This window comes from Salmo salar, chromosome ssa01 (assembly GCF_905237065.1).
Source record: "Salmo salar chromosome ssa01, Ssal_v3.1, whole genome shotgun sequence".
NCBI classification, from domain to species: Eukaryota; Metazoa; Chordata; class Actinopteri; order Salmoniformes; family Salmonidae; genus Salmo; species Salmo salar.
Window position 1 is genome coordinate 37,734,439 of NC_059442.1, and position 21,726 is coordinate 37,756,164.

At 43.7% G+C, this 21,726-nt stretch overlaps 1 protein-coding gene across 2 annotated transcripts in view; it reads left to right on the top strand.

Annotated features, from left to right (window-relative positions):
* Positions 1 to 21,726, top strand: part of LOC106601921 (A-kinase anchor protein 6) — a 191,310-nt gene that overhangs the window by 12,074 nt on the left and 157,510 nt on the right. For both annotated transcript variants that reach the window (XM_014194357.2, XM_014194363.2), the window contains exon 3: positions 9,754 to 10,133. In XM_014194357.2, coding sequence (XP_014049832.2) covers positions 9,786 to 10,133 — 348 coding nt within the window. In that variant the 5' untranslated portion in view covers positions 9,754 to 9,785. The remainder of the gene's footprint in view (positions 1 to 9,753; positions 10,134 to 21,726) is intronic.

Consider the following 21,726-nt stretch of genomic DNA (forward strand, 5'->3'; position numbering starts at 1 on the left):
AGTTGTGCACTATAAAGGGAATAGGGTGGTATTTGGGACAGCTTATGGTTGTTTGATGGGCAGCTGTGCTTATTAATGATATATACTGAACAAAAATATAAACCCAACATGTAAAGTGTTGGTCACATGTTTCATGAGCTGAAATAAAATTTCCCAAAAAGCTTATTTCTCAAAAATGTTGTGCACAAATGTATTTACATCGCTGTTAGGGAGCATTTCCCCTTTACCAAGATAATCCATCCACCTGACAGGTGTGGCAGATCAAGAATCTATTTAAAAAGCATGATCATTACACAGGTGCACCTTGTGCTGGGGACAATACAATACCACTCCAAAATGTGCATTACAAGCATTTCTAGGCATGTTAGAGAGCTTGCCTTGGTCCTGGGCTCACATTTGTTCTCTATAGACTAAATCTGATCATATCCTGGTTATTGTTCTTGATTCAGTGATAAATAGTCCAATACATGTGTGTGAAAGTGGTTTCAAGCAACCTTCTCTGTCACAGTGGTAATGAGTTATGATGATAGGCTTGTCTATTCCAACGCTGCAGTATACTGTTATTGTTATTGTTGGCACGTTGTTGTTTTTACCCCTCGGCTGATTCCATGTCACTGCATGAACACTGAACATGACAGGCCTGTCATTTGCATTTGGCAGAAGCCAGGGGAACGAGAGGGAGAGAGGGTGACAAATTTAGGGACTGCTAATTGAATCATTAAGGGACAGAGTTTTGCAGATTAATCAGAAATGGTGATTAGGCCTAGTTTACATTGACTGTCACAAAGAATAGTACTCTCTCTCTCACACACACACACACACACACACACACACACACACACACACACACACACACACACACACACACACACACACACACACACACACACTCACTCACTCACTCACTCACTCACTCACTCACTCACTCACTCACTCACTCACTCACTCACTCACAAAGATTGTTGTTAGTTTTGGTTGATTTGTAGTCTATGAAAGCGTACATATTAAATTAATAACTATGAAATTGTAGTTTGTTCAAGATGTGAGGGCAACATAAGCAGAAACAAAAGCCTTAATGTATTCTTAATGAGGCTTGGTAGTTGTTAGTACCATGCCCACTGACTGCCCTGAAGGCTAATATACTGCAGTGCTCACACTGGTTCTATCCATGTCCTCCTTTGTCTCAAAGTTTATGACTGGCATTGGCAGTCCTACTACACAGTAGTAAAACAAAGTTGCCTTTTAGATGCTGATCTAGGATCAGCTTTTGTTTTTAGTCCTTAAAGGTTCAGATTTAGATTGGTGTTAAGGTAATCTGATACTAGATCTGTGGTTATTAGCCCTTTAAGAGGCGGGGGCTGGTAATTTCCTTAACCTGCCAGGCAGCATACAGCTCACAGCCCATAGTGAGACAGGGCCTCATTCAGCAAATCAAGCATAGTGATGATGATGTTGGTGATGATACAAGTCTTAGCTCATAGGCATCCATATGAATCACAGGGATGGAGTCAAAGTGGTCCAATGGTCATCTGGCCCATTAAGACAGTAATAAAATGACTTAAAGGATGAGGTTCTGCAGGCAGACAGTATGTCGGTGCCTGACCAATGATTAGCTAATAGGCTCTAATTTACAGACTCTATTTACTTTGACCCCTTCCATGTTCTCGCTCCCAGACAGTATCTAGCTTAGGCTAAGGCTACCCGCATAACAACACAACGCCTGGTGCTTTTAGTAGGTCAACTATACAGAGAGCGGAGAAGAAAAGACAGGTATACATGAATACCAGTGAGTTCCATACTGTCCCCCTCAGCATCATCTCAGGGGTGTCATAATAAAGGCCTCGGCAGAAACCTTTGACCTGGGCTGTTACTGTCAAGAGGCAGGGGAAGAGAGAGAGATAGAGATGGAGAGAGGAAGCATGGAGGTTTCAAATGGGAGTGGCTTGGACTTGCAGAGATTCTCTTTCTCTCACTCACTCACTCACTCACTCACACTCACACGACCACATGGCTGAGGGCAGTGCTAAGCGCTGTCTGTCACTCTGGCCTGGCAGAGAGGCAGGCTGACTGTCAGTCTGACAAACAGACAGACAAACAGGGGGATTGGATACTCTTATCTGGAACCTGATTTTGCCTGGCTTCTACTTATCCTCACATGGAACTCGGTGAGCTCTGCTCGACTTCTCATGGGACTTCCTTTTTTGGGCCGAGGGTTTGAAATTAGGTATGCTGGGCCATATGGTCTGTGGACTTAGCACATCTGTGGTATGTGATCCCTCATTGTCGGCCTGGAATTCTTTTGTCAGGAGAGTGTGTAACCCGTGAACGGTATTGTGTCAGCTGCACTGCCTCTGGATGTTATTATGTGTGTGTGTGTGTGACTGTGTGTGTGTGTGTGACTGTGTTTTAGCTCAGTGCCATTCTAGCTGCCAATAGTATGTGTTACAATGTGATGCTCAGTCGGGAAGGAGCGTTTCTCAAGGTGCTTTACTAATGTCCACATTGTAGATGGACCTCAGGGTGGAATGAAGAGCAAAATGGATGCTGTCAGACCATAGGCATAAATTGCTGCCTGTGCAGTTCTTCGCGCATGGACAGGAGTGTTAGTATTGTACCATGTCTGTGTGAGAGATTGATGAGAGATGGAGGTGGGTAGACAGATCGTTAGAGGATGAGAGAGGGAGAGAGAATGGAGGGTGAAGGAGAGAGAGAGAGAGAGAGAGGGAGAAAGAGGAATAGAGAGAGAAGGAGAGGGAGAAAGAGGAATAGAGAGAGAAGGAGAGGGAGAAAGAGGAATAGAGAGAGAAGGAGAGGGAGAAGGAGAGGGAGAAGGAGAGGGAGAGAGAATGGAGGGAGAGGGAGAGAGCGAGAGAATAGAGAGCGAGGAAGAAGGTGAGCGAGAATAGAGAGATGAGAGAGGTGGGTGGAATTGATTTATATTTACAAGGTCCCTCTGTCTGGCCCTGTGTGTGTGTATGTGCATCCATGTGTGCACGCGTTTGTGTATGTGCATTCGTGTGCGTTGCTTGTGCACGCCCGCGCGCGTGTGTGTATCAGTAGCAGCAGAGGCAGCAGCAGTAATAAAAAGGCTTTGTCATCTCCAGAATGAGCAGAGTGATATTTCCAGATGAGACTGAAAGGTCAGGAGGGTAATACAGATGCAGAATTGAGTCCTTCTTTTATCGTGTGAGCCACTTCTTATTGGTAGGTTGAGCCATCAGTCAGCATATAATGACTTCTCATTGGTAGATGGGAGGCCTCTCACAGTAATAGTGTCATAATAAAGCAGCAGGATGCGTCTCCTCATCCAAGCCATTGATTTCCAGTGACGTACTGTAATGTTTCTCTATTCTATTAACTAATGTTGTTTCCAATCACACTGCTCTGCTGTACTGGTATAGAGGAAAGTGAACCTTTTGGGCAAAATTGTTAATCACTGTAACATGGACTGAGGTGATCAGTCCATATAATATTTAGTTGTACATACAGTGATATAATTTAACGATAGAGGATGTAGGGTCTGCTCCATTGTTTACGTGTTTGTTGATGACCCACTATTTGAGGTTATGTACACATTTAGGAGCATGGCTTGGGATTGTAATACAAGAAGAAATGTGCCATATACAGGAGCACATTGTTCAGGATGACTGGGATATCATTTAGTGCCTTCTGTAGGTCAAATATATTAGGTATTAGATGTTAAGCCTAGAAATAATTTAGAGAGATGAGGTTCATTAGACTGAAGTAATATGACCTTCTACGTAGGGATGTCCATCTTTCCTTTTCAAGAGGATTCGATACTTATCTAGATACATGGGCTCCGACACGATACAGGAACGATACGTTTTAGTTTGAAGGGATTTGGTTTGAATAGAGGAACGAATCGATGTGAGTTAACATAGCACTAATATTTGTTGAATAAACACATTCATTTTCCATTCTAAATTAAAATATGCGGCTCTGTGTGTGTGTGTGTGTGTGTGTGTGTGTGTGTGTGTGTGTGTGTGTGTGTGTGTGTGTGTGTGTGTGTGTGTGTGTGTGTGTGTGTGTGTGTGTGTGTGTGTGTGTGTGTGTGTGTGTGTGTAGGCGCCTGAGCTGAGTCATAAGGGAAACAGTACTGATTGTTTAAAGCAAAACTACCAAAACCATTGCTGATGGTGAAGCTGAACAATGAAAATAAAATCTAATGTAAGCCCCGATCAGCATGTAGCCTTCCTATAGCATGTAGCCTTCCTATAACATGAAGCCTACCTATAGCATGTAGCCTTCCTATAGCATGTAGCCTTCCTATAGCATGTAGCCTACCTATAGCATGTAGCCTACCTATAGCATGTAGCCTTCCTATAGCATGTAGCCTACCTATAGCATGTAGCCTTCCTATAGCATGTAGCCTTCCTATAGCATGTAGCCTACCTATAGCATGTAGCCTTCCTATAGCATGTAGCCTACCTATAGCATGTAGCCTTCCTATAGCATGTAGCCTACCTATAGCATGTAGCCTTCCTATAGCATGTAGCCTTCCTATAGCATGTAGCCTACCTATAGCATGTAGCCTTCCTATAGCATGTAGCCTACCTATAGCATGTAGCCTTCCTATAGCATGTAGCCTTCCTATAGCATGTAACCTACCTATAGCATGTAGCCTTCCTATAGCATGTAGCCTACCTATAGCATGTAGCCTACATATAGCATGTAGCCTTCCTATAGCATGTAGCCTACCTATAGCATGTAGCCTTCCTATAGCATGTAGCCTTCCTATAGCATGTAGCCTACCTATAGCATGTAGCCTTCCTATAGCATGTAGCCTTCCTATAGCATGTAGCCTTCCTATAGCATGTAGCCTACCTATAGCATGTAGCCTACCTATAGCATGTAGCCTTCTTATAGCATGTAGCCTACCTATAGCATGTAGCCTACCTATATCATGTAGCCTACCTATTGCCAGATGAGAGTTGTTTCTCTGGTGGTAGCTTAGGCTACTTTTATTCTGGTAAAACACCATATTGAACAGTGCATTTGATAAAAAATAACCTGGCAAATTATATTGGTTATTGCTCAAGGAATAAAGCCTACTATTGTGCAAGCCATTTTACAAACATTTGAATGCTGAAGGTGATGCGCAGATGTGCCAGATCAGGAATATGCCGACCTCTCATTGGTACGTGTTTGACTAAGCTACTGATATTGCCTGGGGTTCTTCGGCATGCAACATGACTTGTAGATCAGTAATGTCAACATAATTGCATGCTTAGTTCAACACTGAAGGAGAGGACACAGCTGTCACAAAAGATGAGCGGTATTTTCAGATGGTAGAAAGTACGTTTAAAAAAAAAATGTATATTATTATTTTATAATAAAAAAAATAAATAATAATAATTCTTCCCAATTTCGTGGTAACTAATTGGTAGTTACAGTCTTGTCTCATCGCTGCAACTCCCGTACGGACTCGGGAGAGGCGAAGGTCGAGAGCCGTGCGTCCTTTGAAACACAACCCAACCAAGCCGCGCTGCTTCTTGACACAATGCCCACTTAACCCGGAAGCCAGCCGCACCAATGTGTCTGAGGAAACACCGTACACCTGGCGACCGTGTCAGCGTGCACTGCGCCCGGCCCGCAACAGGAGTCACTAGTGCGCGATGGGACAAGGACATGCCTGCCGGCCAAACCCTCCCCTAACCCGGACGATGCTGGGCCAATTGTACGCTGCCCCATGGGTCTCCTGGTCGCGGCCAGCTGCGACGGTAGAAAGTAATTTCAGCAAAAAAACGTTTGTAACGTTTGAATCGATTTTCGGACTGATGCATGCTACATTTGGATCAGTTTGAGGTCCCACAGACTGATGCACTCATCTTAAATGTATGATGATGTATGCATTCACTACTGTAAGTCGCTCTGGATAAGAGCGTCTGCTAAATGACTAAAATGTAAAATGTAAACATTTTAAACACTTAAACCGGGACCGATGCTTATCAGTGAATGTGATATCCCTACAGGGCACTGGATTCTTTTCTTGGGTTTGACAGGGTTGATTGTGATATAAGAAACGTTGATCTGAATGAACACTTGACTGTGATTCAATCTCACGTTCTCTCTGTCTTTGATTCACCAACATTCATAGAAAGAGGCCTGAACCCATGATGTCACAGGTTCTTCAATGCCAGAGAACCAGAGATGCTTGAAGGGCACACCAACTCCGAACTGAGCTTTCCTTTAGGTAGCATAGATTTGCTTCAAGAAGCAGAGAGAAGCACTCGTCAATTATAGTATACCATTACATTTATGTATTATCTGTTGAAGAACCACTGCCACTGCAGTACATCTAGGATGTGGTTTGGGAAACAAACGTTGGTGCCAGTAGTGAGAGGGTGAGGATGAAGTACTAGATCAAATTTCAATCAAATGTATTTATAAAGCCCTTCTTACATCAGCTGATGTCACAAAGTGCTGTACAGAAACCCAGCCTAAAACCCCAAACAGCAACCAATGCAGGTGTAGAAGCACGGATTAAGGCGTCCGCATGCTTCCCAGTCATAACAGTTTGGAAGAGTTTGTACATTATGACGACATTTTGGGACGTTTTTATTAGTTTTGGTTGTTCCGGCACATAACATTTTTGCTTGAGGCAAGCTGAAGTCTACGCCCCTTCGTCGGTGATTGGTCAACTGTAAGGATTCTTCAGTAAAGTCTTTGTTGTCATTCAACAAGAGACGCACCAAACATCTTAGTTAGATGTAAAATTGCTCGACTATGATCTCCTTGGCAACAACGTCAAAATTAATGGCAGATTTCTTGAGTTATCTTAGATTAATTGACTTTTGAGGAAGTGTATAATGGCTATGGCGTCTCAAAATGGACAAACAGTACTATTGCCGCCTTTTTTCTAGTTTTTCAAACGAAGGTGTTTTAAGGGAGTATGCGAGCACACTTGTTCGGTTCGCCTAGCCGACTTTGGCTAGCCGCCAGCCGAAATGAAGCTTGCTGACGCCTTTACAGAGGATGAACAGGAACCAAAATCTTCCCCTTATCCTGTCGTTGGTTCTCCTCTCCTCCTAACATCTGGGCACTCCGTAGCCATCTTAAACAGCTGGGGAGCGGGACAGTTACTGACTGACTGACTGACTGACTGACTGACTAACTGTTTTTGCTGCCAGTACAATCAAATAGAATTATAGAGGGGACAGTGATTAAAGATGCAGTCGAGGATCTTAAGCACAACAAATTCATAACATATTGTACGAATTGGATTCGTAACATAGCATACGAATTGCAAAAAATATATAATATATATATACAGTATACAGTGCCTTGCAAAAGTATTCATACCCCTTGGAATTCTTCACATTTTATTGTGAGATTAAATTTGATTTTAAATACTCTTATGTTAAAAATGTGATTTTTTAAAAGATTGATAGAAATTAAATAAGTATTCTGCTCCCTGAGTCAATACATGTCAGAATCATCTTTGTCAGTGATTACAGCTGTGAGCTTCTTGGGTAAGTCTTTAAGAGCTTTACACACCTGGATTGTACAATATTAGACCATTATTCTTTTCATAATTCTTCAAGCTCTGTCAAGGTGTTGGGTTGGAGATCATGGCTATAGACAGCAATTCAAGTCTTGCCATAGATTTTCAAGCAGATTAAGTCAAAACTGTTATTTGGCAACTCACTGTCTTCTTTGTAAGCAACTCCAGTGTAGATTTGGCCTTGTGTTGTAGGTTACTGTCCTGCTGAAAGGTGAGAATGCTGTTCATTGACTATAGCTCAGCATTCAACACCATAGTGCCCACAAAGCTCATTACTAGGCTAAGGATCCTGGGACTAAACACCTCCCTCTTCAACTGGATCCTGGACTTCCTGACGAGCTGCCCCCATGTGGTAAGGGTAGGCAACAACACATCTGCCACGCTGAAACTCAACATGGGGGCCCCTCGGGTGCGTGCTTGGTCCCCTCCTGTACTCTTGTTCACCCACGACTGCGTTGGCCAAGCACGACTCCAACACTATCATTAAGTTTGCTAACGGCACAATGATGAGACAGCCTATAGGAAGGAGGTCAGAGACCTGGCAGTGTGAGGGCCGAACAGGCCCCCATTAACATTGACAGGACTGAAGTGGAGCCGGTCGAGAGTTTCAAGTTCCTTGGTGTCCACCTCACCAACAAACTGTATTGGTCCAAACACAACAAGACAGTTGTGAAGAGGGCACGACAACACCTTTTTCCTCTCAGGAGACTGAAAAGATTTAGCATGGGTCCTCAGATCCTCAAACAGTTCTACAGCTGCACCAATGAGGAAATCCTGACCGGTTGCATCACCGCCTGGTATGGCAACTGCTCAGCATCTGATCATAAGGCGCTACAGAGGGTAATGCGTACGGCCCAGTACATCACTGGGGCCAAGCTTCCTGCCATCCAGGACCTATATACTAGGCGGTGTCAGAAGAAGGCCCAAAAAATTGTCAAAGACTCCAGTCACCCAAGTTATAGAGTGTTCTCTCTGCTACCGCACGGCAAGCGATACCAGAGTGCTAAGTCTAGGACCAAAATGCTCGTTAATAGCTTCTACCCCCAAGCCATAAGACTCCTGAACAACTAAACTAATCAAATGGCCACCCAGAGTTTTTACATTGACCCCCCCCAGCAGATGTGGAAAGTCCTTCAAGACTGTTGGAAAAGCATTCCAGGTGAAACTGGTTGAGAGAATGCCAAGAGTGTGCAAAGCTGTCATCGAGGCAAAGGGTGGCGACTTTGAAGAATCTCAAAGTAGCCAAACTTTGACTGGTGCACACCTACTCATTCAAGGGTTTTTCTTTATTTTTACTATTTTCTACATTGTAGAATATTAGTGGACATCAAAACTATGAAATAACATATATGGAATCATGTAGTAACCAAAAAATGTATTAAACATTAGATTCTTCAAAGTAGCCACCCTGTACCTCAAAGTAGCCACCATTTGCACACTCTTGGCCAGCTTCATGAAGAATGCTTTTCCAACAGTCTCAAAGGAGTTCCCACATATGCTGAGCACTTGTTGGCTGCTTTTCCTTCACTCTGTGGTCAAACTCATCCCAAACCATCTCAATTGGTTTGAGGTCGGGTGATTGTGGAGGCCAGGTCATCTGATGCAGCACTCCATCACTCTCCTTCTTGGTCAAATAGCCCTTACACAGCGTGGAGTTAACATATCATGTGAAATGGATTAAATAGTACACATTTGGATGAAGAAGTACACACAAAATGACCCGTTTTGGCTCATGAGCAATACTTTCAAAACTACTGGCTGAAATTATACAAAAGTTCTGAAGGATCACTTTAAGCATAGGGTGTGACATAGGCAGGGATACTGTGTCCAACCAGACAGTCAGACAGACAGACAGTTAATGTGGGTGGTTTGTGCACATTGTTGGGTCTAACTTTTCCTATGTCTTAAGATAATATTTGAATATGGTTATACGTTCCCCCACAAGACAGCGAGCTGAGCTGTCTGATTAAGAAGCTCTCATTGGTATCTGTAGCTCTGCTAATATTAGACGTCTGGCTGTAGAACGATGGCTGATTTATTCCCCAGCAGAGCATGAAAGGAACTGCTTATGGATTTGCATCTGAAATTACCCAATTGGCTTCTCTCAGTATAAATTAAACATTCTCTGGCAGCTCTACAGTTACTAATTAATGTTTCTGTCCTTCCTTCCTTCCGCCCTGTCCTCCCTCCCTCCCTTCATCCATGTCTCCCACTCTGTCTCTCTGCAGCTGATTGAGAACGGATCTAGCTGTTATTCACCATGAACGCTGCTGTGTCTCCCATGGCCTGTGAGGCTGTCTCGCCCATGATCACCTCCGTCACGCCCACCCTGGAGTCCAGCCCTAAGGAGGAGGAGGAGGCAGGCCTCAGCCCCAGCCAGGGTGGTCTCTGTGGGGAAGGTCTGGCCCAGGAGAGGGACCCGGCTCAGAGGTATCAGAACAAAAGGCCCCCTCCCCTGCACACGGGGGCGGACTGGAAGGTGGTGCTGCACCTGCCTGAGATCGAGACGTGGCTGAGGGCCACTACTGAGAGGGTCCGGGACCTCACATACTCTGTCCACCAGGACTCAGTCAACAAACATGTGGACGTGCATCTAGTGCAGCTGAAGGTGAGTGGGCCTCCACACACTATATACTCTCATCTCATATTCTGGTTTCAGACGGCCTAGTAGCAAGGAACTACCCTGGGCCCGTGGTCACAAAGTGTCTCAGAAAAGCAATGGTGATCTATGGTTGATTTTCCCTTCTGAATAAGATTATATGGACAGGGAGGACCTGATCCTAGATCAGCACTCCAACTCTGAGACCCTTTATGAATATGGACCCGGATCAAGATCTGGTTGTGCTGTCTTGGTCCTGAGGTCATTGCCAGACAACAGACTGCACACACTGATCTGGGACCAGGTTAGCAAAGAACACCATCAAGTGCAGAATTGTCCAACATTGGCTTCCCGAGTGGCGCAGTGGTCTAAGGCACTGCATTGCAGTGCTAGCTGTGCCACTAGAGATTCTGGGTTCGAGTCCAGGCTCTGTCACAGCCGGCCAGGACCGGGAGACCCATGGGACGGCATACAATTGGCCCAGCGTCGTCCGGGTTAGGGGAGGGTTTGGCCGGCAGGAATGTCCTTGTCCCATCGCGCACTAGCGACTCCTGTGGCGGGCCAGGCGCAGTGCACACAGACACGGTCGCCAGGTGTACGGTGTTTCCTCAGACACATTGGCTTCCGGGCTAAGTGGGCATTGTGTCAAGAAGCAGTGTGGCTTGGTTGGGTTGTGTTTTGGAGGACGCACTGCTCTCGACCTTCGCCTCTCCAGAGTCCGTACGAGAGTTGCAGATGAGACAAGACTGTAACCACCAATTGAATACCACGAAATTGGGGAGATAAAGGAGTAAATAATAAAATAAAAAAGGATTTGTCCAACATCATGTCCCAGTATAATGACCCTGTAGGAGGAAGATGTGATTAGATGTAATGAGGGGAGCTGTACCTTCTCAGTAGCCTTGGAGCTGGACTGGTGGAGCACTATGTAGGGAATAGGATGCCATTTGGGACGTGGCCTCGGATCAATGTTGAGAATCCCTTCTCCCTCCCACCCCAGCTCAGCCAGTCCAGGCTGGGGCTGTGGATGATGTGTGCTGATGATTTTGCAGATAGCAGCTATTTTGAAGAAAGTTTTACGTGCAATGATTGTTGTGTGGTTGTTTTATCTGCCTTAGTTGAATGCATTGATTGTAAGTTGCTATGGTTTCATGACTAAAATATAAGCGTGAAAGTAGGCTACTGGGCTGATCAGTGACTGGCTGATCAATCAGTGATGGTCTTATTGGATTCTGTTAGAAGGTTATGGTGGACCAGCCCTCAGCCCTCTAATTAAACAGGAAATGGAGGAACAGAATTAGTTCAGCCAGCCAGCCTGTAAGCACTGGGAAGACTCAATGTGAGTCTCAAATGGCACCCTGTTCCCTAGTGCACTACTTTTGACCAGAGCCCTATGGGCCCTGGTGATAAGCAGTGTACTAAAAAGGAATAGGTTGCCCGTTGGGACATATCCTCAGTGAACATGGTATGGTACTGTGAGAACTTGTTTTTAGGGATCAGTTTGGGATGAGATACTCAGTGTTGAAAACTCTCTTAGTGTAAACAGCAAACCTCTAGTGAAGTAATGATGTGAACATACAGTACCAGTCAAAAGTTTGAACACACCTACTCATTCAAGGGGTTTTCTTTATTTTTACTATTTTCTACATTGTAGAATAATAGTGAAGACATCAAAACTATGAAATAACACATGTGGAATCATGTACTAACCAAAAAAGTGTTAAACAAATCAAAATATATATATGACTTGATGCCAGCCTTGCACACTCTTGACATTCTCTCAACCAGCTTCACCTGGAATGCTTTTCCAACAGTCTTGAAGGAGTTCCCACATGCAGAGCACTTGTTGGCTGCTTTTCCTTCACTCTGCGGTCCAACTCATCCCAAACCATCTCAATTGGATTGAGGTCGGGTGATTGTGGAGGCCAGGTCATCTGATTCAGCACTCCATCACTCTCCTTCTTGGTCAAATAGCTCTTACACAGGTGTGTTGGGTCATTGTACTGTTGAAAAACAAATGATAGTCCCACTAAGCTCAAACCAGATGGGATGGTGTATCGCTGCAGAATGCTACGGTAGCCATACTGGTTAAGTGTGCCTTGAATTCTAAATAAATCACAGACAGTGTCAGCAGCAAAGCACCCCCACACCATCACACCTCCTCCTCCATGCTTTACGGTGGAAACCACACATCCGTTCACCTACTCTGCGTTTCACAAAGACACGGCGGTTGGAACCAAAAATCTCCAATTTGCACTCATCTGACCAAAAGACAGATTTCCACCGGTCTAATGTCCATTGCTAGTGTTTCTTGGCCCAAGCAAGTCTCTTCTTCTTATTGGTGCCCTTTAGTAGTTTCTTTGCAGCAATTTGACCATGAAGGCCTGATTCACACAGTCTCCTCTGAACAGTTGATGTTGAGATGTGTCTGTTACTTGAACTCTGTGAAGCATTTATTCAGGTTGCAATTTCTGAGGCTGGTAACTCTAATGAACTTATCCTCTACAGCAGAGGTAACTCTGGGTCTTCCTTTCCTGTGGCGGTCCTTATGAGAGCCAGTTTCATCATAGCGCTTAATGGTTTTTGCGACTGCACTTGAAGAAACTTTCAAAGTTCTTGAAGTTTTCCGGATTGACTGACCTTCATGTCTTAAAGTAATGATGGACTGTCGTTTCTCTTTGCTTATTTGAGCTGTTCTTGCCATAATATGGACTTGGTCTTTTACCAAATAGGGCTATCTTCTATCTTTTTTTTTCACCTTTATTTGACCAGGTAGGCTAGTTGAGAACAAGTTCTCATTTGCAACTGCGACCTGACCAAGATAAAGCAAAGCAGTTCAACACATACAACAGCACAGAGTTACACATGGAATAAACAAACATACAATCAATAATACAGTAGAAAAATCTATATACAGCATGTGCAAATGAGGTAGGATAAGAGAGGTAAGGCAATAAATAGGCCATGGTGGCGAAGTAATTACAATATAGCAATTAAACATTGGAATGGTAGAATGTGCAGAAGATGAATGTGCAAGTAGAGATACTGGGGTGCAAAGGAGCAAGATAAATAAATACAGTATGGGGATGAGGTAGATTGGATGGGCTATTTACAGATGAGCTATGTACAGGTGCAGTTATCTGTGAGGTGCTCTGACAGCTGGTGCTTAAAGCTAGTGAGGGAGGTAAGAGTCTCCAGCTTTAGTGATTTTTGCAGTTCGTTCCAGTCATTTGCAGCAGAGAACTGGAAGGAGAGGCGGCCAAATGAAGAATTGGCTTTGGGGGTGTCCAGTGAAATATACCTGCTGGAGTGCATGCTACGAGTGGGTGCTGCTATGGTGACCAGTGAGCTGAGATAAGGCGGGGCTTTACTTAGCAGAGACTTGTAGATGACCTGGAGCCAGTGGGTTTGGCGACGAGTATGAAGCGAGGGCCAGCCAACGAGAGCGTACAGATCGCAGTGGTGGGTAGTATATGGGGCTTTAGTGACAAAACGGATGGCACTGTGATAGACTGCATCCAATTTGTTGAGTAGAGTGTTGGAGGCTATTTTGTAAATGACATCGCCGAAGTCGAGGATCGGTAGGATGGTCAGTTTTACGAGGGTATGTTTGGCAGCATGAGTGAAGGATGCTTTGTTGTGAAATAGGAAGCCGATTCTAGATTTGGATTGGAGATGTTTAATGTGAGTCTGGAAGGAGAGTTTACAGTCTAACCAGACACCTAGGTATTTGTAGTTGTCCGCGTAGAGGTGCTAACATAATTTCCAAAATGTTTTCTAATGATCAATTAGCCTTTTAAAATGATAAACTTGGATTAGCTAACACAACGTGCCATTGGAACACAGGGGTGATGGTTGCTGATAATGGGCCTCTGTACGCCTATCTAGATATTACATAAAAAAATCAGATGTTTCCAGCTACAATAGTCATTTACAATAGTCATTTACACTGTCGTTCTGATCAATTTTATATTATTTTAATGGACAAAAAATTTGCTTTTCTTTCAAAAACAAGGACATTTCTAAGTGACCCCAAACTTTTGAACAGTAGTGTGCATGTGTTATTTCATAGTATTAATGTCTTCACTATTATTCTACAATGTAGAAAATAGTAAAAATAGAAGAAAAACCCTTGAATGAGTAGGTGTGTCCAAACTTTAGACTGGTACAGGATGTTCTCACATAGTGCAAAATGTCTGAAATCTACTCTGTTGATTTGTTTCCATTACACTCCCGGATGGTAACAAGTAGAGAAACAGCTTACTAGTGTACTTCTCAACATGGTGACTTTGATATAATGTACAGTATATCCAGTCTGTGTAGTAAGTCTGGTTCAAATCAACATGTGCTTTTAGCCAACTCCCCTGACTATCGTTGTCATTCCATACTAATGCCATACATGTACAGCAAAAACAGCGATAGTCAGAGTAGTCAGAACACATTCAGACAGGACAGACAGTTGGTAGACAGTTGGTAGACATTGACAGGCGCTCCCGTGACTGTCGTACAACCGAAACCACCGTCCTCTCAATCATAACAGGACCGTCTTCAGAGGGAGCCTTGTCACTCTGTACACTAAACAGAGACTGAGTACGAGTCTTAGACTGTATGAAGGGTACAGAGGATACACAATGTGAATGATGTAATGTCTCAAGTAGAAAAGATGGCTGATACTGTGTCTGTGTACACATTACTGATGTGTTCTAGTTTTGAATCATCTCCATGAAGTGATGCATCATAGGTAGGCTGCTACATTTACCTGAAAATAGCCTGAAGGAGGATTATGGTAGATTTGGTTACACAAGTATACAATATTCTATTTATTGTTTTGACAAAAGACGGTTGCCTTAGAATAGTGTTAATGGGGAGAACAGCATTACACCTGTGTTTTATAGATGGATGTGAGCTCTGGTCAAAAAGGATTTACCATAGGGCTCTGGTCAAAAGTAGTCCACTATATAGGGAATAGGGTGCCATTTGGGATGTATACTTTGTCAATAGCGTGCCTGCATGAAGGATCAAAGGCAAATTAAATGACCATGCCTAAATTGTTCAAACTGTATGTACCCTTCCATAATCCCTTCATAACCCTAGTCTTGGATTATGTAATCCCTATTCAGTCAATTTTGCAGCTTTCAATTCATATCACTTCAGCATGAATGGACAAATGGCCATCTCTCTTATCAATGCACTGATTAGGCCTATCTTTAACTTTTAGATCTACAGTAAAGTTGGTCCTTTGTTAAAATGCAGTCTTTCTGAACAGTTTTAGTGCAGTGGCTAATGCTGGTGTTTATTACTAGATTCATTATGGTGGAGTGAGATGCTCTCCAGTGGCTAACCCCTGAGGCTTAATGCTGTGCTGCCTAGCTGGCTGGCTGGCTGGCTGGCTGGCTGGCTGGCATTATCTTGCTCATCACCACCTGCTGAGATGTTCCCTCTAATCACTGGGCATATTTTATGTGGGATTGAGATTCACATCATAGATTATCATTGAGGCTTGTGCTGCACAAATGGGAGAGGCCCATGTCACTCTGATAATAGAGTGACAGCGCTCGAGATTACATTTCATTTATAGAGCATCCGCACTATAGAAATAGCTTAGAAAATAGACGTTTTTATGCTATTTTAAAAACAAAAGTTTGGTCAGTGTGTGTCTCTTATACAATCACAGCTAACATTGAGACTGCTGCTGCAGAAATGGGAGAGGGGCGAGGCCCATGCTATTGTGCGCCTAAGTGAAACACACAGAGAGCGTGGACGATGCTAGCTAGTCTCCCTGATGGTGTGAGGTCTTTATATAGCCCTTCCTCTCCTCTCTGCTGTTTCTGGAAACTGTGAATAAAACATGCCTTTGGCGTGACAAAGAGAGGGAAAGCTTCCTGTTAGAGCACACACACACACACACACACACACACACACACACACACACACACACACACACACACACACACACACACACACACACACACACACACACACACGCACACACACACACACGCACAAACTGCAGCATCATCTCTAAGAGCTTTCACCTCTCGTAAGGTTACCTCTGTTTACGCACCGAAATATTCACAGGGAGAAAGAAAAGGCAGTAAGAGAGAGAGTGTGTGTGTCCGTGTGTGTGTGTCTGTATGTGTGTGTGCCCCATTTGTCCTGTTAGTGCTGCTGAGTCATCATGTATTTTGGACCAGTCAGAGAGGCGTAGTCAGTCCGACTGTCCCAACCTTCACGTTGACCTTTGGCATTATAAAGGACACACTGGTGACCTGAAACTTTGGACCCGTCCCAATTACCTTCCCCGACCTTTCAGTCGATGGATAGTCTAGCTGAACTCGGTGCCTGGGTCTGAAATGTCACCCTATTCTCTATGTAGTACACCACTTTCGACCAGGGAATGGAAGTAGGGCACTACATAGGGAACGAGTGCCATTTCGGATGCACCAATGCTTGCTTACAGACAGACCCTTCCATTCTCTAGCTGAAGCTGTGCATTGTCTATCTGGAGAATGCTGAACATGTGACATCCTGAGTCAGTGTCTGGTCCCGTATTCACAAAGCGTCTCAGAGTAGGATCGCTGATCTAGGATCGGTTTTCTCTTTCACGTCGTAATGAACAAGACAAGGAGGACCTGACCCTAGATCAGCTCTATGAGACGCATTGTGGATACAGGCCCTGGTTGTGAGAGTGAGTGACTGATCTCTTTGTTGCGGTGGTTGGCTTCCAATGAGAAAGTGACACAGACAGGCTGACGTATTGCCTGGCTAGGTCTCCACTGCCTCTTGCTCTGTGTGTCATTGATAACGCTGGGTTCCCAGCCAAATATTTCCTCCTCAAACAAGAGTACAATGGTCTTGCTGCTCTCAAAGATTTCTTACAACAGCGATGGTATGGTATGTGTTTCTTGAGGACACCTGTAGCGGTGAAACTAGTATGCCGTTATGAAGCTGTAAACATATTGAATAGAAGTTATTTAAATGAGCGTTGTGGTTCAAATGTAGATGGCGGGAATTGCGGTTGATCTACTGTTTGATCTTGAGACGATCAGAAATGATCCATGTCATGTGTTTCTCTTTAGAGGCGTTTCGACATCACTATCTTTCTCACTCTCAGCTGTTATAGGGGATGACATCATGTTTTTTTCATCTGCCAATCCTGTTATTGGCCCAGTATGTTTCATTTCCTCCGCTATGCCTTTCAGTCAAATCTCTTAATCTCCCCTCATATCTCCCTCGGTCTATTTAAAACGTACTGTTAGAACCCAAGACCTGACCAACATCTCCACTGTAATCACTATGCTGTAACAACATCAGACAGAGGACATTCTGTTATCTGCATTCTGGGGACTATTCCTATTTCTAACTGGGTCTTTCAGGATGAGCGTGTCTGTTTTGATTCAATGTCTGTTTGGATTCATTGGTAAAGTCTGCCATCTAGTGGGGTTTGGTGGACATGTTACAACGTTATAATATTCACTTTGAATCATTCCAGTAGGTGGCACATCTGAAGACCGGCAGACAATTGATTTTGACTGAATTTGAAACTTCACTTTGATATTTTAACTTTGAAATAGAATAATGTGTACTGTATCTGAATTGACTGAATTGTATTGTACACAAAGAATGTTGATGCTGGAATGTTTGTTGTCTACTACTGTTTATATGTACAGTTGAAGTCGGAAGTTTACATACACCTTAGTGAAATACATTTAAACTCAGTTTTTCACAATTCTTGACATTTAATCCAAGTAAAAATTCCCTGTCTTAGGTCAGTTAGGATCACCACTTTATTTTAAGAATGTGAAATGTCAGAATAATAATAGAGAGATTGATTTATTTCAGCTTTTATTTCTTTCATCACATTCCCAGTGGGTCAGAAGTTTACATACACTCAATTAGTATTTGGTAGCATTGCCTTCAAATAGTTTAACTTGGGCCAAACGTTTCGGGTAGCCTTCCACAAGTTGGGTGAATTTTGGCCCATTCCTCCTGACAGAGCTGGTGTAACTGAATCAGGTTTGTAGGCCTCCTTGCTCGCACACACTTTTTCAGTTCTGCCCACACATTTTCTATAGGATTGAGGTCAGGGCTTTGTGATGGCCACTCCAATACCTTGATTTTGTTGTCCTTAAGCCATTTTGCCACAACTTTGGAAGTATGCTTGGGATCATTGTCCATTTGGAAGACCCATTTGCAACCAAGCTTTAACTTCCTGACTGATGTCTTGAGTTGTTGCTTCAATATATCCACATCATTTTCCTACCTCATGATGCCATCTATTTTGTGAAGTGCACCAGTCCTTCCTGCAGCAAAGCACCCCCACAACAGGATACTGCCACCCCCGTGCTTCATGATTGGGATGGTAATCTTCGGCTTGCAAGCCTCCCCCTTTTTCATCCAAACATAACGATGGTCATTATGGCCAAACAGTTCTATTTTTGTTTCATCAGACCAGAGGACAATTCTCCAAAAAGTACGATCTTTGACCCCATGTGCAGTTGCAAACCATAGTCTGGCTTTTTTATGGCGGTTTTGGAGCGGTGGCTTCTTCCTTGCTGAGCGGCCTTTTAGGGTATGTCGATATAGGACTCGTTTTACTGTGGATATAGATACTTTTATACCTGTTTAGTCCAGCATTTTCACAAGGCCCTTTGCTGTTGTTCTGGGATTGATTTGCACTTTTTGCACCAAAGTACGTTCATCTCTAGGAGACAGAACGCGTCTCCTTCCTGAGCGGTATGACGGCTGCGTGGTCCCATGGTGTTTATACTTGCGTACTGTTGTTTGTACAGATGAATATCGTACCTTCAGGCGTTTGGAAATTGCTCCCAAGGATGAACCAGACTTGTGGAGGTCTACAATAGTTTTTCTGAGGTCTTGGCTGATTTCTTTTGATTTTCCCATGATGTCAAGCAAAGAGGCAGTGAGTTTGAAGGTAGTCATGAACTACATCCACAGGTACACCTCCAATTGGCTCAAATTATGTCAATTAGCCTATCAGAAGCTTCTAAAGCCATGACATCATTTTCTGGAATTTTCCAAGCTGTTTATAGGCACAGTCAACTTAGTGTATGTAAACTTCTGACCCACTGGAATTGTGATACAGTGAATTATAAGTGAAATAATCTGTCTGTATACATTTTTATTTTTTTATTACTTGTGTCATGCACAAAGTAGATGTCCTATCCGACTTGCCAAAACTATAGTTGATTAACAACAAATTTATGGAGTGGTTGAAAAACGAGTTTTAATGACTCCAACCTAAGTGTATGTAAACTTCCGACTTCAACTGTAGAGCCCCATGAATAATTATAGCACACAGATGCCCATTCATCATTCCATATCTAATGTTCTCTCCTGATTTTTGCATTACCCTTTCAAGCATTACCTTTGTGACTGTTTAAAGGTCTGCTAAAAAGACTATGTTCTCGCATCTATCCCCATCATCCCAGCCTGCGCTTCCAGCATCTCTGCCCTTGTCTGCTGTCTATATTTAGGAGGCCTGTCTTAGTCCTGACCTTGCCATTGTATCATGGAAGATTTATTCAGTTATAACCATGGGACATAGACCCTGGTGGAGCAGAGAGACAAGGCTCAGGACATAAAGACTACATTCATGACAGTTATGATAAAGGTACAAGTAAAGGATTGACCCTCTGGACCGCTTAAGCAATCTGTTATGCTGCAAGACATGACATCATGGTGATGGGTGAGAAATGAAGGAGGTTGTTACTATAGTGATACTTTCATTGTGTGTTTGGAAGGAATTCTGCTGTTAATGTAGACAATATGTGACTGAAGGGAAGTCGATGTGTAGACTGCCCTTAGGTGTTACATAGCTGTTATATCACCCAGTCTCAGTAATAGGGCCTTGCTTAGACCTGGCGACTGCATGTAGCAGCTGCGTGTGTGTGTGTGTGTGTGTGTGTGTGTGTGTGTGTGTGTGTGTGTGTGTTAGCGGTGTTAATGTGAAGAGAGAGAAACAACTGTGATACAGCCTAGTAATGTGATCACACCCTTTCCAATACACACACACACACCGGCGCAGACATACAGAGACGCCTCAGTGGGAGGCAGTTCAAACTCCCACAGTTTTATTTATACTCTAGGATCAGTGTTCAACGAGGTGGCTTGCAGCTGTTTGTAAAACTGTATTTCTAGTGATGTAATCCCAGCGCCGCGGAGAATCCCAGGAATTCAACCATCTCATGTCTCGTCTCATGTCTCTCTGCAACAAGTGTGTGTGTGTGTGTGTTTGTGTGTGTGTGTGTGTGTGTGTGTGTGTGTGTGTGTGTGTGTGTGTGTGTGTGTGTGTGTGTGTGTGTGTGTGTGTGTGTGTGTGTGTGTGTTTGCATATCTGGCTTTGTGAGGTTGTGTGTGCTTCCATTCTTGTGTGTCTGTGTGTGTGCGTGGCTGGTATTGCTGGTAAAGGCTAGTTTGTGGAGTTTGGCTAGCTGCGTACCTTTACTTAGCAACATTAACACCCTGTTAGTTCAGGCTCCACAAAGGAAAGGCTACGTTACAACGTAAGCTGTGACTACTGAGGGCACCAATGGCAAAACATATGGTAATAATGTTATTTGTAATTATAAACTGGGTGGTTCGAGCCCTGAATGCTGATTGGCTGTATACCACGGGCATGACAAAACATGTATTTTTACTCTTCTAATTACGTTGGTAACCAGTTTATAATAACAATAAGGCACCTCGAGGGTTTGCGGTGTATGGCCAATATACCACGGCAAAATGCTGTGTCCAGGCACTCCGCGTTGCATCGTGCGAAAGAACAACACTTAGCCGTGGTATATTGGCCATATATTACCACACCCCCTCGGGCCTTATTGCTTAATTATAGCATGTACAGAGATTGCTTGCACAAACCTGCCATGTAGGATAAGAGATGTGTGCTGTCGCCTTCTACCGTTTTGCATTAACTTCTTTGCAAAGTTATGCAACAACATTTGAAACAAGTGATTTAATAAACAAGGACTAGAATCACAGGGCATTAGAAATGACTCAGATACCCTTGAACTCCCCCTACACCCCCTCTACACCCAACCCATTGCCCCCTGTGGCAGCTGCACCCACTTGGGGGGGTTGGGTTAACTCAGAGAGGAGGGTGAGGTCAAAGCCTAAAATAGCCCCCCTAGTGTTGTGAGAGGGGAGGGAGCCCAACCCTGTTCTTCTCCTCCAGTGAGAGATTCAGGTCAGTGTGGATAGAGAGAGACACTCACACCAACCAGAACCTTCTACATGAGAGACAAGCTCTGATACCAGTAGTCCGAGGTACCGAACACAGCTCGACAGTACTGGTTGACTTTGCTTCGAATTAAACTTTCATCAGAATAGTGTAGAGGAAAACCCAGAGACTATCCCACGTCTGTGACAGGTAAGTCTGGCCAGAACGGTTGGATTTGGACAATATGTGAAGGAATTGTAAATGAATGGGTTATATAACCACATGGTCTTTCAACAGGAAGTGTTTTGTAAAGAGACCTCTGGACAGTATTTAATTTGGAATGGTCAGATAATCTTGATGGTGGTTACTGTGTTTGGGGATAGTTAACATTATCGCAATTACAGTGGACTTTATACTAGTGAA